The 19,117-nt window shown below is 39.7% G+C and overlaps 1 protein-coding gene across 1 annotated transcript in view; it reads right to left on the reverse strand.

Annotated features, from left to right (window-relative positions):
* Positions 1 to 19,117, reverse strand: part of FBN1 (fibrillin 1) — a 142,470-nt gene that overhangs the window by 17,969 nt on the left and 105,384 nt on the right. Inside the window, exons 32-49 of the mRNA XM_083870574.1 lie at positions 18,678 to 18,800; positions 17,992 to 18,114; positions 16,022 to 16,147; positions 14,350 to 14,472; positions 13,667 to 13,789; positions 12,650 to 12,814; positions 12,191 to 12,259; positions 11,953 to 12,078; positions 10,578 to 10,700; positions 10,309 to 10,467; positions 9,384 to 9,455; positions 7,027 to 7,152; positions 6,159 to 6,281; positions 3,305 to 3,430; positions 2,502 to 2,618; positions 1,990 to 2,118; positions 1,602 to 1,721; positions 1,031 to 1,156 (exon numbers count right to left, since the gene is read on the reverse strand). Of these exons, the coding sequence (XP_083726700.1) occupies positions 1,031 to 1,156; positions 1,602 to 1,721; positions 1,990 to 2,118; positions 2,502 to 2,618; positions 3,305 to 3,430; positions 6,159 to 6,281; positions 7,027 to 7,152; positions 9,384 to 9,455; positions 10,309 to 10,467; positions 10,578 to 10,700; positions 11,953 to 12,078; positions 12,191 to 12,259; positions 12,650 to 12,814; positions 13,667 to 13,789; positions 14,350 to 14,472; positions 16,022 to 16,147; positions 17,992 to 18,114; positions 18,678 to 18,800 (2,199 nt within the window). The remainder of the gene's footprint in view (positions 1 to 1,030; positions 1,157 to 1,601; positions 1,722 to 1,989; positions 2,119 to 2,501; positions 2,619 to 3,304; positions 3,431 to 6,158; positions 6,282 to 7,026; positions 7,153 to 9,383; positions 9,456 to 10,308; positions 10,468 to 10,577; positions 10,701 to 11,952; positions 12,079 to 12,190; positions 12,260 to 12,649; positions 12,815 to 13,666; positions 13,790 to 14,349; positions 14,473 to 16,021; positions 16,148 to 17,991; positions 18,115 to 18,677; positions 18,801 to 19,117) is intronic.

Genomic DNA, 19,117 nt, shown 5'->3' on the forward strand with positions numbered 1-19,117 from the left:
TTTTTTTTCTTTGTACCTGAAGAAAAGAAAACCCTTAAACTGAAGAAACCTCATTTATACAAGCAACATAAACACAGCTAAAACATGCTTTCTTGATGTTGAGTGAAGTAACTGTGCCAAACTCCATGGTGGTTTGAAGACTTGGATGAATGTTTACTGCAGGTTGGATTCGTTTTTACCAAAACCACAATTTCATTTAGCCCACTGTGAAGTGAAGAACTTGCTATGGTGTCAACAAGCATAACTGCTCTGTGCCAAGCAAAACTACAGAGGTCCTTATAAAGGTCTTAGTCATCAGTGGTTCCCACTGTGCACAGTGTATAGGACATTTAATACTGTGTCTATTTTATCCTTTCCAAAGCCTTTAAAGTAATTCACTCCTTAATTTGTTGTGCTCATTCTTTATACACAAAATAAACTAACCTGTGGCTTTTAATTACTAGATATTCAGCTTTTAGCACCCATGTTTAGACTCTGAGCTGTGTATGCAGTAATCTGGAAACCAAAAGAACTTCAGACTTCCCTAAGCAGATGGGTGCTTATTGTCCACACTACATTGCTTGCAAATTTTTTCCAACAATCTTTTTTTCCACTCATGTTTGCAGAGAGGATCAGCATATAACAAGTGTTATGGGGAATATAAGTTTTAGGGCGAGGCTGCCTTTAGTCTCCTGCCTGTAGTCATGCTCCATCTCTGTGTCTTGTTGCTGTCTACAAAGAGTCTAGGTACCCCCAACAGGGGGTACAAGAAAGGGGTGCAAGAAAGAATTTTAGGACAACATGATTTCTTTGCTTAACCTGGTGCATTTAACATTAACTTCACCCCTTTTATTGCAGTGTTCTGTTTAATGAAAAACAGATGTTAGGGCAAGACAGAACCCGGCCCTAGCTACAGAATTATCATGTTTTCCCTATGAAAAACACTGTTTGAGTCCAGAGCCTTCTTGCTGTATTAGAAACAGCTTGCTAAAAAGGCTTTTATGAAACAGCAAACAAATTTTGAAATGCCAGAAAATAGGAATGAACTTACCTTGGCATCGCCTTCCTGTGGAAGACAATACAAAGCCTTCTGGACACAGACATTTGAAACTGCCTGGAGTGTTGCTGCATGTGCCCAGGGCACAGATCTCTGGCTGTTCCACACACTCATCAATGTCTGTAAATAAAGTAATTAAAGAGATGAGAAATAATAATATTTACACTGGCAGCTGTACTACATAAAGGACAAATTTACATCATCACTAAGATCTAAAATATTTGACAAAAAAAGCCCCAAAAAAGAACAGAAAGAGGAAGCAGTAATCCAAGTGCAAAATTCACAGTTAGTTTTCAAATCCTCAGGCAGTGGGCAAACTTCATCAATGTACCACCAAGGAAATAGCCTGGGGTTATATTTTTGTAGGGTTCAGAGCAAGCAGTTCTGGTTCAAACAAATATTGGTGAGATCTTTTCTAGGAAGTGAGAGACTTACTAGTGGCTACGATTCAGAACTGTAGACTGCCACAAAAGACTGAACATTACTCACATTAAAATGCAAAGAAAATAGGTAAAAATTGTGAGCAGCTAAGAAAGAGACAGAAAAAGGACTGTTCTGTACACACCTTCACATTTGTCATTCTGCAGGACGTATCCAGGAGGACAGATACATCTGAATGTGCCATCCAAGTTCTGACACGTGCCTGGTGCGCATTTTCCAGGCTCCAGTGCACACTCATTTATATCTAGGAGAAAAGAAAGACAATTTATTTGAGGTAATTGCTGTTATCTCAATAAATCTCTGACTGAGACAACTTTAATTTTGATTCCATCAAACTGAAGGTGGAACTTCTCAGGAGTGGGAGAGGAGTCATCTTCTTGTCCTCTTATCAATTGCTTCCTTCTGCTAGGTGCAATGATAGCAGTGTGACAGTTCTCTCTGACCCTACTGTTTCACTAAGCATATCTGCTCAAAGTTTGAAATTTTTTTCAACCCTAAAAGAAAGCACTCACCAACACAAGTCCTTCCATCCAGAGCCACCTCATAGCCATCATTGCAGAGACACTGGAAGGACCCAATGGTGTTCACACACTGACCATTTCTGCAGAGCATTCCATTTCCACTTGCACACTCATCCACGTCTAAGAAAAAGAACATTGAAATATGTCAGAAACATCAGCAACAATGGAAACTGAGTAGATGAGATTTCTGTTTCCACCACAACAACAAAGTAACTGCTAACACAATCCCATTTCAAAAGCAAGTGAGAGGAAATTACTATATTACAAAATTGTCAGAGCAGGAGTAAAATCCAAATGTTCCTGTATCTTGCGCCAACATTCAAGCGGCTCTAGAAAAGAGAGCAGTGCATAATCAAAGAGCCCTTTTGAGAGTGACAAAATAGGCTTTTGTCTTTAATCACACAGATCATGCAAAAGAGAAGATGGTACTAATTATTAGAAGATGGTATTTTTATTAGGAGCAGAAAGTCTCAGGAGCACGTGCTGGGCTCAGCACTCCTCACCTATGCAGTCGTTGTTGTGGGACAGGATGAAGCCCAGGTTGCAGCGGCAGTTGAAGGAGCCAATGGTGTTCCTGCAGGTTCCATTGCCACAGGCATCTCTCTCACACTCATTAATGTCTACAAAGGAACAGGAGAAAAATAATCCACTGCCAACAGACTGAATAGAAGCAAAAAAAAGGTTGTCCTGTCACCCAAAAAGAAGATTTGACATAGGTTTGCACTCTTGATATTAACATCTACAAAAATAATCAAGGGTCCAACAATAATTTACTTTACTGTGGCTCCTCTATCACCCTTCCCAAAGGAAGTGCAAGCTAGCTTTAATTGTAAGCATTCTGAAATCTCAACTTGTTCTCACAACACACAACTGACAGCTGTAAATGGGTTAAATACAAAATTCCCTTGTTAATGAAGATGACTGCTTCTAAAAAAGGGTTTTTTCTGGCAAGAAATCTACTCTTCATTCACTCTATTAAAAAGTAGGCCTTATACAACTGCTGCATTGCAATATTGATCTATTACATTTCTTGCCAAAAGGAATAAATGAGATGAGATGCTCCAGAAAATGAAAGCATTAGCAGTTCATTAGATAGGACATGTAATTTTAAAAGTTCACTCTACTTTAATGAGATGGTTTTCATTCAGTATCAGCTTTTTATTATCTCTAATGGCCAGTTTTGCACCTTTGTCTCATAAAAGGCTCACAATCTCAGATATTGTAATGCAACTCCTTATTACAGAGAGGACAGACTTAGTAACTATTTTAATGGGAGGCTAAGTTCAGTTTAATTTGATATACTTGCCTATACACATTGTCCTGTCATCATTGGTTTTGAATCCATTATGACAAATGCAGTAGAAACTTCCAACAGTGTCAATACATTGCCCATGGCTGCAGATATTGGGAATTTCTTGACATTCATTCCGATCTGAAAACAAAGAGGTGCAGTGAAAGTTAGGGCTTCTAAACTAGGCTGGAAAGATGCATTAGCAGCAACCAAGACAGTATCCAGTGAATGGCCTAACTTGAAATAATATTTTGAAATTATTAATAACAAAAACATTACCAAGTAAATCCCAGAAAAGGGGGTTATTTGCATGTAAATTACCTCTTCCAGTATTTGTGGACCTGAAAAAAAATTTTGCATAAAAAATTATATTTAGAAAACTCAAATTCTTGCTGGAGGGAAAGCATATCACCATGGCTTTGAAAAGCAGAATTAATGACACAAGACTGGAAAGGGTCTTATTCTAAGGGCTCTATACTGACTGCAGGAAATATGAAAGAGGCATATGAATTACAGTTTGCATTCTTCTCATGAAAGCAGCTGCTTGCATTTATCCACATTTGATTGTAACAAAAATTGCTTGATGAATTAATGGAAAGCAACAGAACAGAAAGGGAGATGAACACCACACTTTTCTCACTAGGTTTACAGAGAGACAAAAGGCACTGGAGTTATCAGCTCATCATGCAGAGAGAAAACAGGCACACATAACATGTGTTGCTATATGGAGTGAGGGGATATTTTGTATAATTCTGCAGAGAAGGAGGAGAGCTCTCCTGCCAGCATGTGATTGCTGCCTTACAATGGCAGGGCATCTCTTATACTTGTTCAACAGCCAACTGCTTCCTGCTACTCTCATTAAAAATGCTTTCAGGCAGAACCCAAGATTCTATCAATAGTAAATGAAATAAAATGTTAACAAACAAAATGTTTGCTCTCTGGCATAGTTTTTTCCATGACAAATCAGAAACATCAGATGAGGTGTTTCTGTTGACCTCATTACCAATAGGAGTTGGTTTGATTCATCCTTCCTTCCTTCCTATGCTGCAGCTTCAAAATATGAGAACTGAGGTGCTGCTGTGAGCTTGTATTAAAATTGATTAGGCTCAAGTGCTCAGTAATTTTCTTTTATATGCAATCTAAACGAAACAGATGCAGTTTCTCAGCAAACCATCCCCAGGTCGTTGCGAAAAGTCAGAGTCAGATTGTTCCTAATTGCAGAGAACTTCATGTACTAAATTTCCTTTTCCTGCCTCTCTTCCGCACTGTACTTGGCACAGGGACAATCAGCACATGGGCAATCCCAACAGCTCCATCCCCAGGATCCCTGTGCATCATGTGGGGCCCTGAGTAACTCTGGATGGGAATGCACTGAGGACCAAGCTCTCCCAATGTTTTTGATGAGAGCACTGCTAATTACAGTCTGAAGGAGGCAGAAGGAAAGTCAATGCTGTCTTAAGAACTCCTAGAGAGTCCAGAGACAAAAGCAAAACTATGACTCTCTGGTGCTTTGTGGGCAAATAAAGAATCATGTGGAAAACTAATTTTTAAGAAAAATTATTTCTTTTGCCACAATAGAAAGCACCAGAAGAATGTTATCTTGAAGGCAAGATAAATGCAGTACTCCTATACTAGTGGCTGTGATAGATTGGGTTTGACTCAATAGCACATAAACCACCGGGGTGTGATAGTTTTCTGTGCAGTACCATGGCTGACCCAATCCTGCAAGGGGCTTGCCACTCTCTGCTCCCAGCAGAGTGGTTGGGAATTTCCTTCCTTTGCTGGATCATGTACTTTATCAACCACTTTTATTTTTACTCTAATTGTGTAACTTAATTTTCACCAAATATAAAGTAAGAGCAAAATACAGGGAAGTACTACTGTTTGTGCCAATTCATATTTGGAATTGTAACCCATATCAGAACCTTCCCTTGCTCTTCCTGTACTGCTGTAATGAACCCTTAACAACAATTACATTAGGAACATATTGAATATTTACATGTGCCACTGCATAGCTTAACAAAGCAAAGTGTTAGTTCTCATAGTAGTGTTCTGATTTCCCCTACACCCTTTTCCCACAAGGATCACACGAAACAATGAAAAACTGCACTGCAGGGAAAAGTGCACTTCCTAAAACTCAAGTACTCAGAAGCAAAAACCTAAGGATAATGTTATTAATTTCCGTTGTAATTCTTATTTTGTTCAGAAATGTATATAGTACATAATATTTACAGCAACTTGGCCCACTGCAGTTTTTAAAATCTCAGCAATTCTTCAAGTAAGCAAGATAACATGAATGCCTCTCTGGACTAGGATATCGTAAAAAAAGCAAAGAGATTAGAAAACTGCAGTCCCACTCAGTGAGGATTTAAAAATAATGTTATGGGTCCTGTTTAAATCTGTATCAAAGTTAGGAAATTCAGCAATAAGCTTTTCAAGTTAGTTATTGCATACAGGCAAGCAGATATCCACAGAGGCTCCACCAGCAAGCAGAGAATTATTTGTAAAAATAGAAGTGGAAAATAAATTGCTAAAACACATATAGAAAATCATAATGAAAATCAGAAAAAATACCAAAAGGTAGTGCATCAAATGGTCTTCCCTTCCTAGATGTGACAAGGGCTAAAGAAAAATGCTTGCATTTGGTGGGATAAAATGAAAGACAAACACCTACTTAGGTTTTTAACTCCCACTAAAGCACCCATGGAATGGGCCTGGAATTACCTCAATGTTTATGGGATGCCCTAAAAGACTTCAAGAGAAGAGTTCTTGAAGTTCAGCTCATGTTCTGAAATTCCAGCTTTCTGGAGAGATGTTTTTTGAAGCCCTTTAAGCTCCCCTGCTGTCTGCAGCCCTGGCAGGCACTCACCAGTGCAGCGCCCCGTGGACGTAAACCTGTAGCCAGGTTTGCAGTCACAGCGGTAGCTCCCGGCGGTGTTCACACACTCCGCGTTCTGCTGGCAAACTGGCCCATTCTGGCACTCATCAATATCTGCAAAGACAAGAGAGGAATTTGATTTTTATTGCAAGCTGCCAGTAGGAAGATGTCAAAACCGTATTTTTTTAGCCTACAGGTATTAGTAGCTTTCAATGTTAACACAAAGCTTGAGGCAAAAAAACTTGACCAATTTTCCTTACCTCAGGTGCTGTAAAAGGAGAACTTTATCTCCCCAGAAATGTAACTGTTTTTCACTTAGAAGCAGCACACAGAAGAAGCTTTTACTCAAAGCTCTCAATGCCTTGCCTGCAGCACCCATGTTTGTCAGCAGTCATAATGCACACTAGAAAATGACAGCAACTCATACACTACCTTCATTAAACTGACTAATACAATGTTAGGCAATGTTTGAACTACAAAAAAACCCCATCTGTTTATATTTTTTACAAAAATACTTGTTCCATTAGAAAAAAAATATTTTGGAATTTAAAAAATTGTGCTCATGATCTGACTCAAGACTACTATTTTTTTCTTGGCTTTACTGTCAAATGTGGAAAAAAAACAAAACAACATTTCTTCCCATGACTGCTGACTCATGTGCCTTCAAGGCTTTAGATGTCTGACAGAAAATGTGGTATTTTCTATGCAAAAGAATTCAAAATGTCTGAATTAACACAGACTTACTACACTGATAGCAGTGTTTTTCCCTCACTAAGGATGCCTGCAAGGCTCTTATTTGGCAGTGTGTGAGTTGCCAGCTGGTGAAACACCATTCCTCTGAATGAGAGGAGCACTCTACCTTCACAGATCAGGAGCTTGTCATTGTAGAAGAAACCCACAGGACACTCGCATCGGAAGCTGCCAACCATGTTTATGCAGATCCCATTTTCACACACTCCAGGAATCTCTCTGCATTCATCAATATCTGCAAGAATAATTTGTATTTTAATACTTGTATTGAGCACTTCATGGAATTTTCTGCTACAGAGTATGCCCTTATGCATTTACCATTTAAGATAATTATCAAACCTATAATGCAAGCATTAGAGCGTTCTCAACTGAACAGTGAGCGGGTCATTCCAAACTGTGAAAATTTAGGTATTTCCTCCTTTCTCAGGTTCTGACTCTTCTCTGTACTGAAGGTATATTCTGCTACAGAGGAATACAGAGGAAGACACTCCTTCCTCCTGTTTCCTACCCACAGCCCTGATGAGCCTCATCACATTCCCAAGTACCGCAGCTGAGTCATCGGAAGAGCCAAACAGACAATGGAACTGTCTTTGTTTTAATACAGGAGAGCATGCCTGAATGCAAACACTTATCAGAATTAGTTTTGCATTCTTCTATCCTAGTTAATCTGAAAAGACTTTCAGGATCTTATGTAACAGTTTGAAAGTGCCAGTGACAGGTAACATCTGAAGTGCTGCCAGCACGCTATTAATTTTTTTAAGCCAGGCAGCCAGGTTTTGCCAATGCTTTATATACACTCCAGTTAAGTAACTGATTTTGGCAGCAAAAAACCCAGCTGCTATTACAATTACATGTCTTGCATATTAGGTCCTTACATATCTTAATATTCTGACATAAGAGAATTCAGAGACTCCGCCAAAGTCTCTGCCTTTAGTGAACATTGACACATGCACTGAGGTACACAGTCATAGAATATGGTGGGAAATTGTCAGCTAACAGGAGTTTCCATCAGATTATGTATTTTTGTTTGTTTTGTTTTTTGAGGTTTTGGGGGTTTTTTGGTTTGCTGCTGGATCCAACCCTTAATCATCTACATTTGATTCTGTAGTTTTGAGTCATCTGATATACAGGATGAGTAAAACCAGACCTATTTCTCTTTCTGAAACAAACACTTGGAGTAATTATATAGAACTTTAATCCAAACAGAGAGCAACATCACTGGACTGTAAGCAAACATCAGAGGGTACACAGAGCACTGCCCCTGCAGAGGGCTCTCCCTTGATCCTGTGCCTGCAGGTGTAAGGGACATGAGTAACCCCTGTGCAAAGCAGCAGGCTGAGTGCTCCAGCCTCGATCCCAAAGCAGCAGGGAGAGCTGTGATTTGCACAGCTGTGAGAAGCTGTGTGTGCACCAGTCTCAGCACAGGCCTGCACACCCTGGCTGTACTGGTGGGCTCTGTGGGATGGCTCTTCTGTTTCCATTGGCTCCTGACCTGCACAGCTCCGTGCTGCGGCAGCCAGACAGAGCAGCCTGCAGCACCCCTGCACACGTCAAACACTGCAGCTGCAGCTTCTACCTGTCCACATCAGCAAGATCCAAGGGCTCCCTGCTGATGCTGATGAAGGGCCCAATTAGCTTCAGCAGACTCTGCAACAATCTGGACTTATGGTAAGAGCTAGAAGGGGAAACTTTGCTTCCAAGAAATGACCTCGTAAATAATAAATATTGTGCATTTCTGTAACCTCTTTAAAAATTACATTCTCCACTTTATTAGAAATATTTTCATCTAACTAGCTAAACACTGCACCACAGCAACAACTTCATGCTAAAGCATCTGATTACTGCCTATATGCCATCTCTGTTTGTTACAGGGTATATTATCTGCTTTCCATTTGGATTTTAGAGTAAATGAAAACAAAAGGGAGTCCCATTAGGGATTTACTCAATTCCTTGTCCTAAAATTCCTCCTCCTCTCCCTCTTCTTGTTTTGCAATTTGTTACTCACAATTCAAATGTAACACACAATAACATATGTGAGAAATATTCCAGCTGAGCAGAAAAAAGGATTTTTGTGTCAAACCAATACCCAGGGGGACTGATGTGAAATGTCAGACTAAATCTTGCTTTAGTTTGAAGGAAAGACTCCCAGTTCCTCTCAGACCAAGTACTGGTTGGCCTTACTCCCAGACCTCTCATTCCCGGTATCTGTGCCCTGCTCATGTAGCCCTGATTACAGTTTCTTTGGAACTCTGTGTTGCCTTGATTACAAGCAGCTGTCACTGCTGCCAGCTAGGAGTAGCCAGGCACAAAGTTTGCACTTAAGTTGGACTTAAACAGAGAGTTGAGCTCCATTACATTGTTTAATTGTTATTCTTCACATGAAAAAAAAAATGGGAAAACAAATCTCCCCTCTTCCCTGGGCAGAGGTAGCATGGAATTTAGTTCAAAACATAAATTACAGCTCACCAACTGGTAATCCTGTATAAATGTCAATGAAGAAGCCAGGCCTTTGACTTCCACAGAGTGTGGAGAATTCATCTGCAACAGGAAAGCAAAGCAGTGATTAAAGCATTTGGAATTAATCAACAGTCAAAAATTCATCATATGCTCTGGCCAAGAAAGTTATACTCTTTCAGCACCTGCAGGACACACCAAGATAGGCAGCTCCCTTCCCAAACTCACCATGTGAGTTCTCCTGGGTTCTCACCCAGTTGGGATCACATGCTTATTTTGCTCTGCTTATATCTATCCCTTTGCATTACTGTGTTTGCATATAATTTCAGATCTGACTCTTAAAAACCTGAACTACAAGTTAGAAGTTAATCAAGTGTCTATGACACTGTTCTTGAAGGAAATCACCTGAAGCATGGGATGTCCTGCAGTCTTACCCAGTGTGGAAGAGCAATGTATGCCCATACAATTAGCAGAGACACTCCTACATCTTACATTCAGCTGCTCATCATTCTCAGAGCACACCAAGGTATCTCTGTAAGGCCCTGGCTGCCACAAAGGCCCTTTGTGGCAAACAGCAATCGAGGCAAAGCAGACCAGACCCCATACTTGTTTACCAATAAAATCTTGGTCAGTGCCTCCACTCTGGATCAACAAGTAGTTGAAAAGAGATGGATTAATTGATATAGAGCATGAAATCTCTGAGACAGTGCAACTCACACAAGGCAGGCACAACCCAGCAGCATGGGCACAAACCACTCCACACATGCCTTCATCATGACTAAGGCTGATCATCTCCAGGACAAAGAGATAACTAATGCCTTCATTTTAGACATACAAGAGCACAAAAAGACATAGCATCTCTAATAGTGTTAGACTCACTAAGAGTAATTATGATGTTACCAAGGCCTTCAGATAACTTTGCAATACAAAAATGTACCTGTGCTCGGGATAGGACACTGTTCACAAGGCTTATTCCATGCACGTCCAATGTTGTAGGAACAGCAGCACATTTTCTTGGTCATATTGAAGAGCAGCTCACCATCACAGGTTTGGTTGTCAGCATAGTAATTTCTATAACACAGACTTCTTCTCATATCTGTGAAAATGAAGAAAACCTCAGGCCAATGCAGTAGGCAACTCCTAGGGAAGATGATCTCCCTGGCCCAATGCACTAAGATAAAGCTTTAAAGAAACCCCAGCACATACCCATGCAGTTGTTTCCTCCATTGACTTGCATGTAATCAGGAGGGCAGATGCAGGTGTAGTTCCCAACAGTATTGTAACAGGTGCCAGGCCCACAAATGCCAGGTGTCTCACACTCATTCACATCTAGAAGAGAACAAACAGGTAGTGAGTGAGTGGCCACTGAAGCTTTCTTGCTGTGCTTCTGGGAACAAAAATGTCTCAGGAATGCCTGAGGTAGGAAGGTACTGGTGGAGAAGAGCTGAAGGGGCTCTGAGGAAGGTCATGGTGGAGTGAAGCCACACAGAGAAGGAAGTGGCAGCACAGGCGGCCATGGAAATCCCAGCTGTGATGCAAAGATGGGAGCCCTGATATGTCTGGATAGCTCAGAAACAGCAATTTGGCTTTTGCATCTGTTGCACAAAAATAGTATTTGAGGATCTCCTCCATTCTGGATTCTTAGATCTGGAAAAGAACCAAAGCGGTTCCCTGTGGAGCTCTGACTGAGCATTCCCTGATTGGGGAATGTGAGCCACTTTCCCAACACAAGATGTCATGTTTACCTCATCAAGAAACTAAGTTTTGTTTTAAAAAAATCTAACCAAAACCAATACAATGCCATCTCCAAAACACCTCAGTTTCCAAAAGTTCAAAAATATTTCCCCAGCCTTAAAATTTTAGAGTACATTTGACACGCAACTCGGCATGTTGAGCTACATAGGCATAATGTGGATGAAGCACTTTGGTTTAGCCTTAATTTAGGACCTGAATGTTTTATATTTCTGCAGTGTTATGCACCTCATAAGCACTACATTACCATTATTAACAATCTGGAAGTCCAAAGACAGCCTGGACAACAGGAAATTTTAGAATTTAATGGGCTGCTTAAGGTTTTATATCCAGTACACCTTGAGTGTGGCACACATACTTCTGACTGTGCTGTGGAAAGGAAAATGTTTTGTAGTACAACCAATGTTTTCAGTTGACCATTGAATCAGTAGGAGTGAAAAAAGCAGTGGAAAAATACATGGACACACCAGTCCACCAGATTCATGGGGAAAGTTTGCTCTTTTATCTGACTGCTTATTCATTGCCCATTACAAAACAGCTCTTTTTTATAGTCAGCAAATTATGTTTTATTTATAGAAAAAATTGCTGGGTTTTCAGGTTTTGATCAAAATATTATTTTTTTTTAAACTTGCATATATTTCAACATAGTCAAGAAGGAATTTTTAAATTCTTAATACAAGATTTCAACTTGTTCAATTTTCCCACCCTAGACCTTTAGACTGCTAGTCTGGTTATGCTCCTTTTCAAGGAAAGATTAATTCTATGTATATTGATCTATCATTATTTCCAAAGAATAAAGCAGAAGACCAGTTAAGTGAAAGCTCCATACCATCACACACTCGAGTCTCTTCATTCAAGTAGTATCCTGATGGACACTGACACTGGAAGCTACCAAATGTATTAATACATTTTCCTCCTTGGCAAAGTCCAGGCAGTTCTTGACATTCATCAATATCTGTCCAAACAAACCATAAACATTTCATTAATATTTTTGATGGAAAAAAAAGACTCTCACTACAGAGTTTCACAATTTCAGACATGTGAATATAGGAAATTGCAGACATTACCTTCTAATATAACTGTAATAGGGTTTGGTCGGAATCCTTCACCTCCAGGGCAAAGAACCTTATATTCAGCTGAAAACAAAACAGATTGATGAGCATATGACAGTAGAAACATTTTCAGCACAGTTGTTTTTGAAAATGGATCAGATTATTACAGATAATTTAAATGTAAATTTACAAACTAACCAGCTAGAAATGTTAGGTTTTACTCTGTATATATCATCTGTTATTCCATTTCATAATGTAGTTTTCAATGTAATAGCAAACTTGCTCAGAAGAGATAATAATATCCTGAATAAATAATCTTTATGAAAGACTAGTAAACTTTTTGGTGAAGACCAGTGGAAGCCTGTCCCTTACATGTCCACAATAAATACACACCAGCATTTGAGCTATCTGGCTAAATTAGGAAAAAACCCACCAAACATATTGCTGTGTTTAAGCCAGGAAATGCAGACTTACTTGTGTTCACCAGTGGGCAGTGCTCACACGGAACTCCCCAGGCTTTGCCCAGGGAGCAGCAGCAGGAGGCCTTGGAAACACCCACTCCAATCTCATTGCTGCAGAAGGTGCCACCGTTATCTCCCCGAGTTTTGATGTCCAGGTAACAGTTGCCAGATCGTGTATCTATTCACAATGCACAAAATGACAAACACATCTTAGCAGAGCAAAGCACAGCACATCCTCACAGGGTGAGAGATACCTACACTTGGCTCATATTTCTTGCAGGACACCAAAGCAAGTAAGTTGTGTTGCCCAGGGGGGCCCAGCATTTCCCACTTAGACTGGTTGTTGATGCCCCATTCCTTGGCCTTTTTTGACTTTTCACAAAGTAGGAAATTTACTCATCAAGTCCAAGTGCATGTCAGCCAGGCTTTTTCTCATTTTCACTCACATTTTCCCTCACATTTGTACATCTTTCTAGTTCCAGATATCCACTGTTTTCTCCTCTACTTGAGGTTTACAAGCAGGAAAGCATCTATTAAATGCTAGGAATTTCAAACACATTAAAATTTGAGAAGCATCCCTACACCCTCTTAAACAAACAAAACCAAAAAAATATTAGGATTACTAAGCAGTTGGAGCCTAATACATTGGTCATAAAGCTGCACCTAGCCAAATGCACTCAGTGCTCCAAGAGCATGGGTGGCTTCATGCCACAACTGCATTTGCCTGCCATCTTGGGGCCAACTGGATGTGCAATTAAGTTTGTTGAATTTTAAAACTGTCTCCTGCTTGCTGTAAATTGTGGACAGCTCTAACAAGCCCCAAGGGGTTGGTTCTGGCAGCGGGGCACTACTGGCATGCTGCATCAACTCTGGACATGCTCCTGCTGCCCTATTACAGCTGCTAAGCCAGGGGCAGTGGGATGGGAATTGAAAAGCATGATCAACCACTTCCCATGATCTGAGACTTTACTCCTACGCAGTCAGGAAATTCACTTGTAAATAGCACAGGGAACCAACACATCCAACTTACCAACACATCCAACTCGAGTGGGATTCAGCTCAAAATCAGGAGGGCACTCACAGGTGTAACTGCCAGCAGTGTTGATACACGTGCCACTGATGCAGGTTGTAGGATCTGCACATTCATTAACATCTGTTAAAAAAGAAACAGCACGTGGTAAACAAATACTCAAGGACACTAAAAACCATTGATATATCAGGTACCATATGCTGACCCTCACAAATCACTTAGTTAGGAGATACTTTCTGGTCTCCAGAAAGCTCTAAAATATAAACAGGCATTTTAGAAGAACAGTAGTCTGAGATGAATTCATCATTTCATAGGAAAAAGAAAAAAAAATTCCTGAAAAAAATCAATCTATGAACAAGAGTCACATAAAATACTAAAAAAAAAAGCCTAAGGGAAAAATACAAGACAAGGCAATGGCTTACCATCCAGTACTGTACAAGGCACAACACATCTGTGCCAGAGGGGTTCTCTCTGATCTGTTTTTCCCTTCTTAAGGGGATATAAGAGGTGAACAAAGAACAGTAAAGAGGAGCATAAAAAAAGTATGAAGAATCCTGTGTTATACAGTAGGGAAGTCTGTATTTTCCTATATCCAGTTTGATTTGTACAGCTTCTTAAAAGAACTTCCTAAGGAGCTGACTATAGCACTGACAGAAGATCAAAAAGTATGGTCAAAGTTTTACCTGTGCAGTTACCACCACTTCTGTCCAGCTCGTAGCCCACTTCACACTCGCATCGGAAGAGTCCAGGGAGGTTATGACAAGTACCGTAGACACAGATGTTAGGAAGTGAGCACTCATCAATATCTGATTAAGGAATAGGAGGGGAAAAATAAGAGATTTTCTTATTTTCTTAAGACATAGAGAACTGCAAACATTTTCAGCAGCATGGATCTGGAAGACAACAGCTCCTGCACACCGTGTAAGACAAGAAAATGTAACATGGAAGATTTATGTTGGAGCCTAAGGAATCTAATCCTTAATGATTTCTTTGGGGAAAAGGCTCCTTCCAATCTCTCTGGAAGCTACGCCAGAAACTATCCTAGCTTATTAGTGGGCTAATCTGACAAGTACCAATATTAAACATAGCAGAAGATATGCCTTAATAAAATGAAGTTTATTACAAATCAGCAGTCATCTGCAGAAAGCTGGACACCAACCAGAGAAAAGGTTGTGCCCAAAGGTGAAATTCATGTTCGTCTTTGGGTTTTTGCATTTGACAGATGTAAAATTTGGCAAGCAGACACTTGTGTGCCTTTTCTCCAAATCACTAAGTCTGAATCAGTATTTAACTGAATGCCATATGCACTGCACAAAGAACAACTAATTTGATACAATAAAAAAGTGTGTGTTTACAAAGGACCTTAAAATACTGCACTTAGTATACACATCTGAGACACAAAGGCAAGTCTGTTTTAGCAACAGGAGCTAGCCTCTAAAAAAGCTATTTAAACTTAGCTAAAAGGTTTGAAAGTAAATTGTTTCATGAAACATTGTGAAACCTAATATTGGTTTCATTTTAAAAAACTCACTCTCAAATTATTTCACTTGGTAGATTTCTAAAAAAATACACAGAACACTTTTCAAGGGGAAAAATCCTTTTTAAAGTGATGTACTTTTGAACTCCATTAAATACCAGTGGCTATGAGTTATTACTATGTCAGATGATAAGGCTGCATCTTCTTGACTGACTTAAATGATTAGTGTTATATCAAATGAGGATTTCAAATGTTCAAATATGTGGCCTTAATCATATTGGTAATGTTTATTATCTGATTGTCTTGAATCTTTGCACATGCAAAGTTCTCATGAGCAAGCTGTAAACTGCTAACTGACAGCTCACTTTTGAAATTGAACAAATAGTCATAAAGGATTTTTTTTTTAATGTGTGGTCATATAGACTTTCTGCAAGGCTTCACACTCTGATTCTGCACCCCACAGAACCCCTCAATGCATATGCATTGTACTGGCTACCAGATCACTGTTTTTCAGCTTCATACACACCAATGTGAAGTAACAACTTTTTCTGTTTAATTGTTTTGAATAAAATGAAGAACTGGACATCAATGATCAAGAAGAAATGGCAGCCATCAGTGCCATTTGGCTCACCAATCGGACCCCAAAATAATATATCATAAAATAGGCTTTGAAAAGCTGTTCTTTTTATATACAGCAGGTAGATGAACATCTAGAGGCCCATAATAAATGTATGAAGTGCAAAAAAGGCAAATACTATTAAAAAGTTTCATGCAGTTTTCAATACAACCACAACAGCAAACAACTGTAAAAAATTGGAACATAAAATACTATTAGGGCAGAATCTGTTGAGTGTTATTTAAAGCTTACAAAGAATTACCTTCACATGCTTTCCCATCTACACTTGGCAAAAATCCCATCTCACATTCACAGCGATACCCTCCAGGGGAATTGAGGCACTGCCCATTTTCACAGAGATTCAAGTTTTCTAAGCATTCATCAAGGTCTGTAAGAGGAAGGGATATTGCAAGTTAGCAGTAAACATGGCTTTTTCACCAGCAATTGAACTGAAGCATTCAGTGTTCCAAGCACTTTAATTATTCCATTAATTCCACTTTAATTTAATCCACAATTTAAATATTCCATTATTCCACTTTAATTAATATCTGAACACATGCAGAAGAAACTGCAATCTAGTTATGTGCAGAGGTTACTACACGTAACAGCTCTGTATATTCCTGACATGTAGCAAATAGAGTTTCTAATCAAAAGGAAAATCAGAGGCACAGACTCTTAGAGTAGCTCCAGTTAATAACAATGGGAGGCAGTCACAGGGTCAAATTTAGACTCAGAATGAGCACGTGAAATTTATTACAGTTATTGTTTCTATTACAGCAAAGTCTAGAGGCAGTAATTGGGAAAAAAGAAAGAGGTTTACTATGCAGTGAGCAAACATATGGTAATAGGCAGTTCTCCATGCCAAACATCAAAACACTGACAGTAAATGGCATGAAAAGAACTTAATCAAAACTAAACTGCAGGTTAACAGCTGATGAGAAAAACAGCCTGGCTACTGGACTCCACTCATCTTCTGATAGATCATGGCCCTTACTCTTTAGCTGAAATGTTAAACATCACAAAAACACCTCCTTATTGCAACAGAGTCTGGCTGGCAGCATGAGTTTTGAAAAGTCCATGGCTGGTAAATCAAAAATCACCTACCAGGGGGAATGCTGCACACTGCACACTTTGGCAGAGGGCTTACAGAATATTTGAGTGCTCTAGTTTGAGTCTGAGACACCTCTTGAATTCACAAACAATAAGGTATCCAAATAAAAAAAAGTTCTACTGAATGCAGAAACTCTGTAAGTACTCCATCTGAACTATGTAGCTTACAGACTCCTGGAAACCATCAGACAGGAAATTAACAAAGAGCACTGGGTTAGGAAGGCCACTGAGGAAGCTGAATCAGATTCAAGATGAAATTATACTGAGAGAATGAAACAGAATTCCAAGATCTGCTTAGAATTTGGAATTATTCAAAATCCAGTTTAAACCTGATAATCCAGATTCTCAGATGCTCTAAAAACCTGCTGTAGTTGACAGAGTGCTGCTGATTTGCCCCAGCTGAAAACCTGGCCCCCCAGCTCTGTCACAGGGCTGTGCTCCAAAGAGCGTCACCCTGCACTGCGCATCCCCAGCAGCACTGCCATCCTCAGTGCAGGAGCACAGCTCCTCATGACTAACTACACATGAGCTAATCTGTTCTTCAAAGCAGGAGACTGAAGTGTGGGCGGGAAACATCTCTCTAGCAAAGTTTTATAATCTCATTTACAGTTTATAAAATGAGGTTTCAGAAGCAGCTACTTCATTCTACATGCCAGCACTGCATCCTGACACCAGCTGTCAGGATGATGGAGTAAAGAAGACAGACATCACACACTCACTTGTGGAAAGGAAAAACATTTTTAGGCAATTTTGTAAAGTAATTTTGATGCATATGCCCTATTATTTAAGTATTAAGGTGAGTAGCAAATGGACTAGTTTAGTAACTAGCCAAATTACATAATCAAGCACTGTTTTAATGATTTTGCCATTCATTTCAACTAACAAGAAAAGTTCACTGAAAAATTGCATTTTATCAGGGGGAAAAAAAAGTGATTGATTTGGACTATGTATAATATATAATATTTCTTTTAAGCTATGGCAATCTAGATGAAAGAGAAGACAATCAACGATTACATATTAATGAAAATTTCAAATGTTTAAAAGCTGTTTTTGTGTATTAGATCACAGATTAACTTAGGTTGCATGGTGCCACTGGAGTTTTGCTCTCCTCAGACAGCTCACCTGTACAAGTGAAACCATCCCCAGTGTAACCTTCTTTACACAGGCAGCGGTAAGAGCCCATCGTATTCTTGCAGTCAGCATGTGGGCTGCACATGTGGGTTCCATTGGAGCACTCATCCAGATCTTTAAAATAATAAAAAAGGGGGAAAAAACCACAAACAAACAAAAAATTAGTTGAAAAGCACACAAGAATACAAATTCTTAATAGTGTATGGCACACACAAGTTCTACTTTAAATAATCTTCCATAATAAAACCCACACATACGTGTGGCCATCTGACTGAAAAAGTGGGGAACAGTTTATTTGCAGCCCATCAGAGAAGTCTTACAAGGGAACTGTATCTGAGGAAGCTCCAGGGCACTCAGTACTAAGGCCTGTACCTTGTTTTCATGGGGAGCACCAGGAGGCCCCTCACTGCCTCCCATCAGCTGCCCTCAAGCACAAAGATCTCTCTCCACAGTCCCGTCTGTTCTCATCGTTTCACAAGCCAAACATGAGATAATGCTGATTTCACAGTTACCACGGTGGAGAATTTGTCCTCCAACACACCATGCCAAATCAACCTAACAAGTTCAACAACCATTTGCCATCTCATTTTATAGGTGTGGTATTGTTTTTTTCAGAATTGCTAGAACCCCTTTGTGATCTGACCTTACAAATAAATACAAATGCATAAGACCCTCACCTGTGCACTTGATACCATTTCCAATCCAGCCAGGGCTGCAGCTACATTTGAAGCTTCCTGCTGTGTTTGTACATATGGCGTGTCTGTCGCAGTTATGGGCTCCAATTTCACACTCATTGATATCTGTAAACAGAGATGTTTGAGGAGCCCATGGAACACACTTTCTCATATCCAGATTACTGACACTAGAATTTCTCAAGAAAGGTAATGTGAACTTGAAAGCAAGCCTGCATTTCTTTACAACATGACATTTAAAAAGGAAGGTGAAGATAAAATCACAAGAAAGAAAAGCAAAGAAAAGCAAAGAAGCATGTAGGACATTTCAAACATGCTGCCCCACTACCTGTTCTTCTGATAGAGAAGGACTACATTGGTGGCTCCGCATTGCAGGGTTTGCTAAACAGTCTCAGGGACTCCTGGAATGCAGCACTCCCACAGCT

Source organism: Zosterops lateralis (genome assembly GCF_965231275.1).
Source record: "Zosterops lateralis genome assembly, chromosome: 13".
Taxonomy (NCBI): Eukaryota; Metazoa; Chordata; class Aves; order Passeriformes; family Zosteropidae; genus Zosterops; species Zosterops lateralis.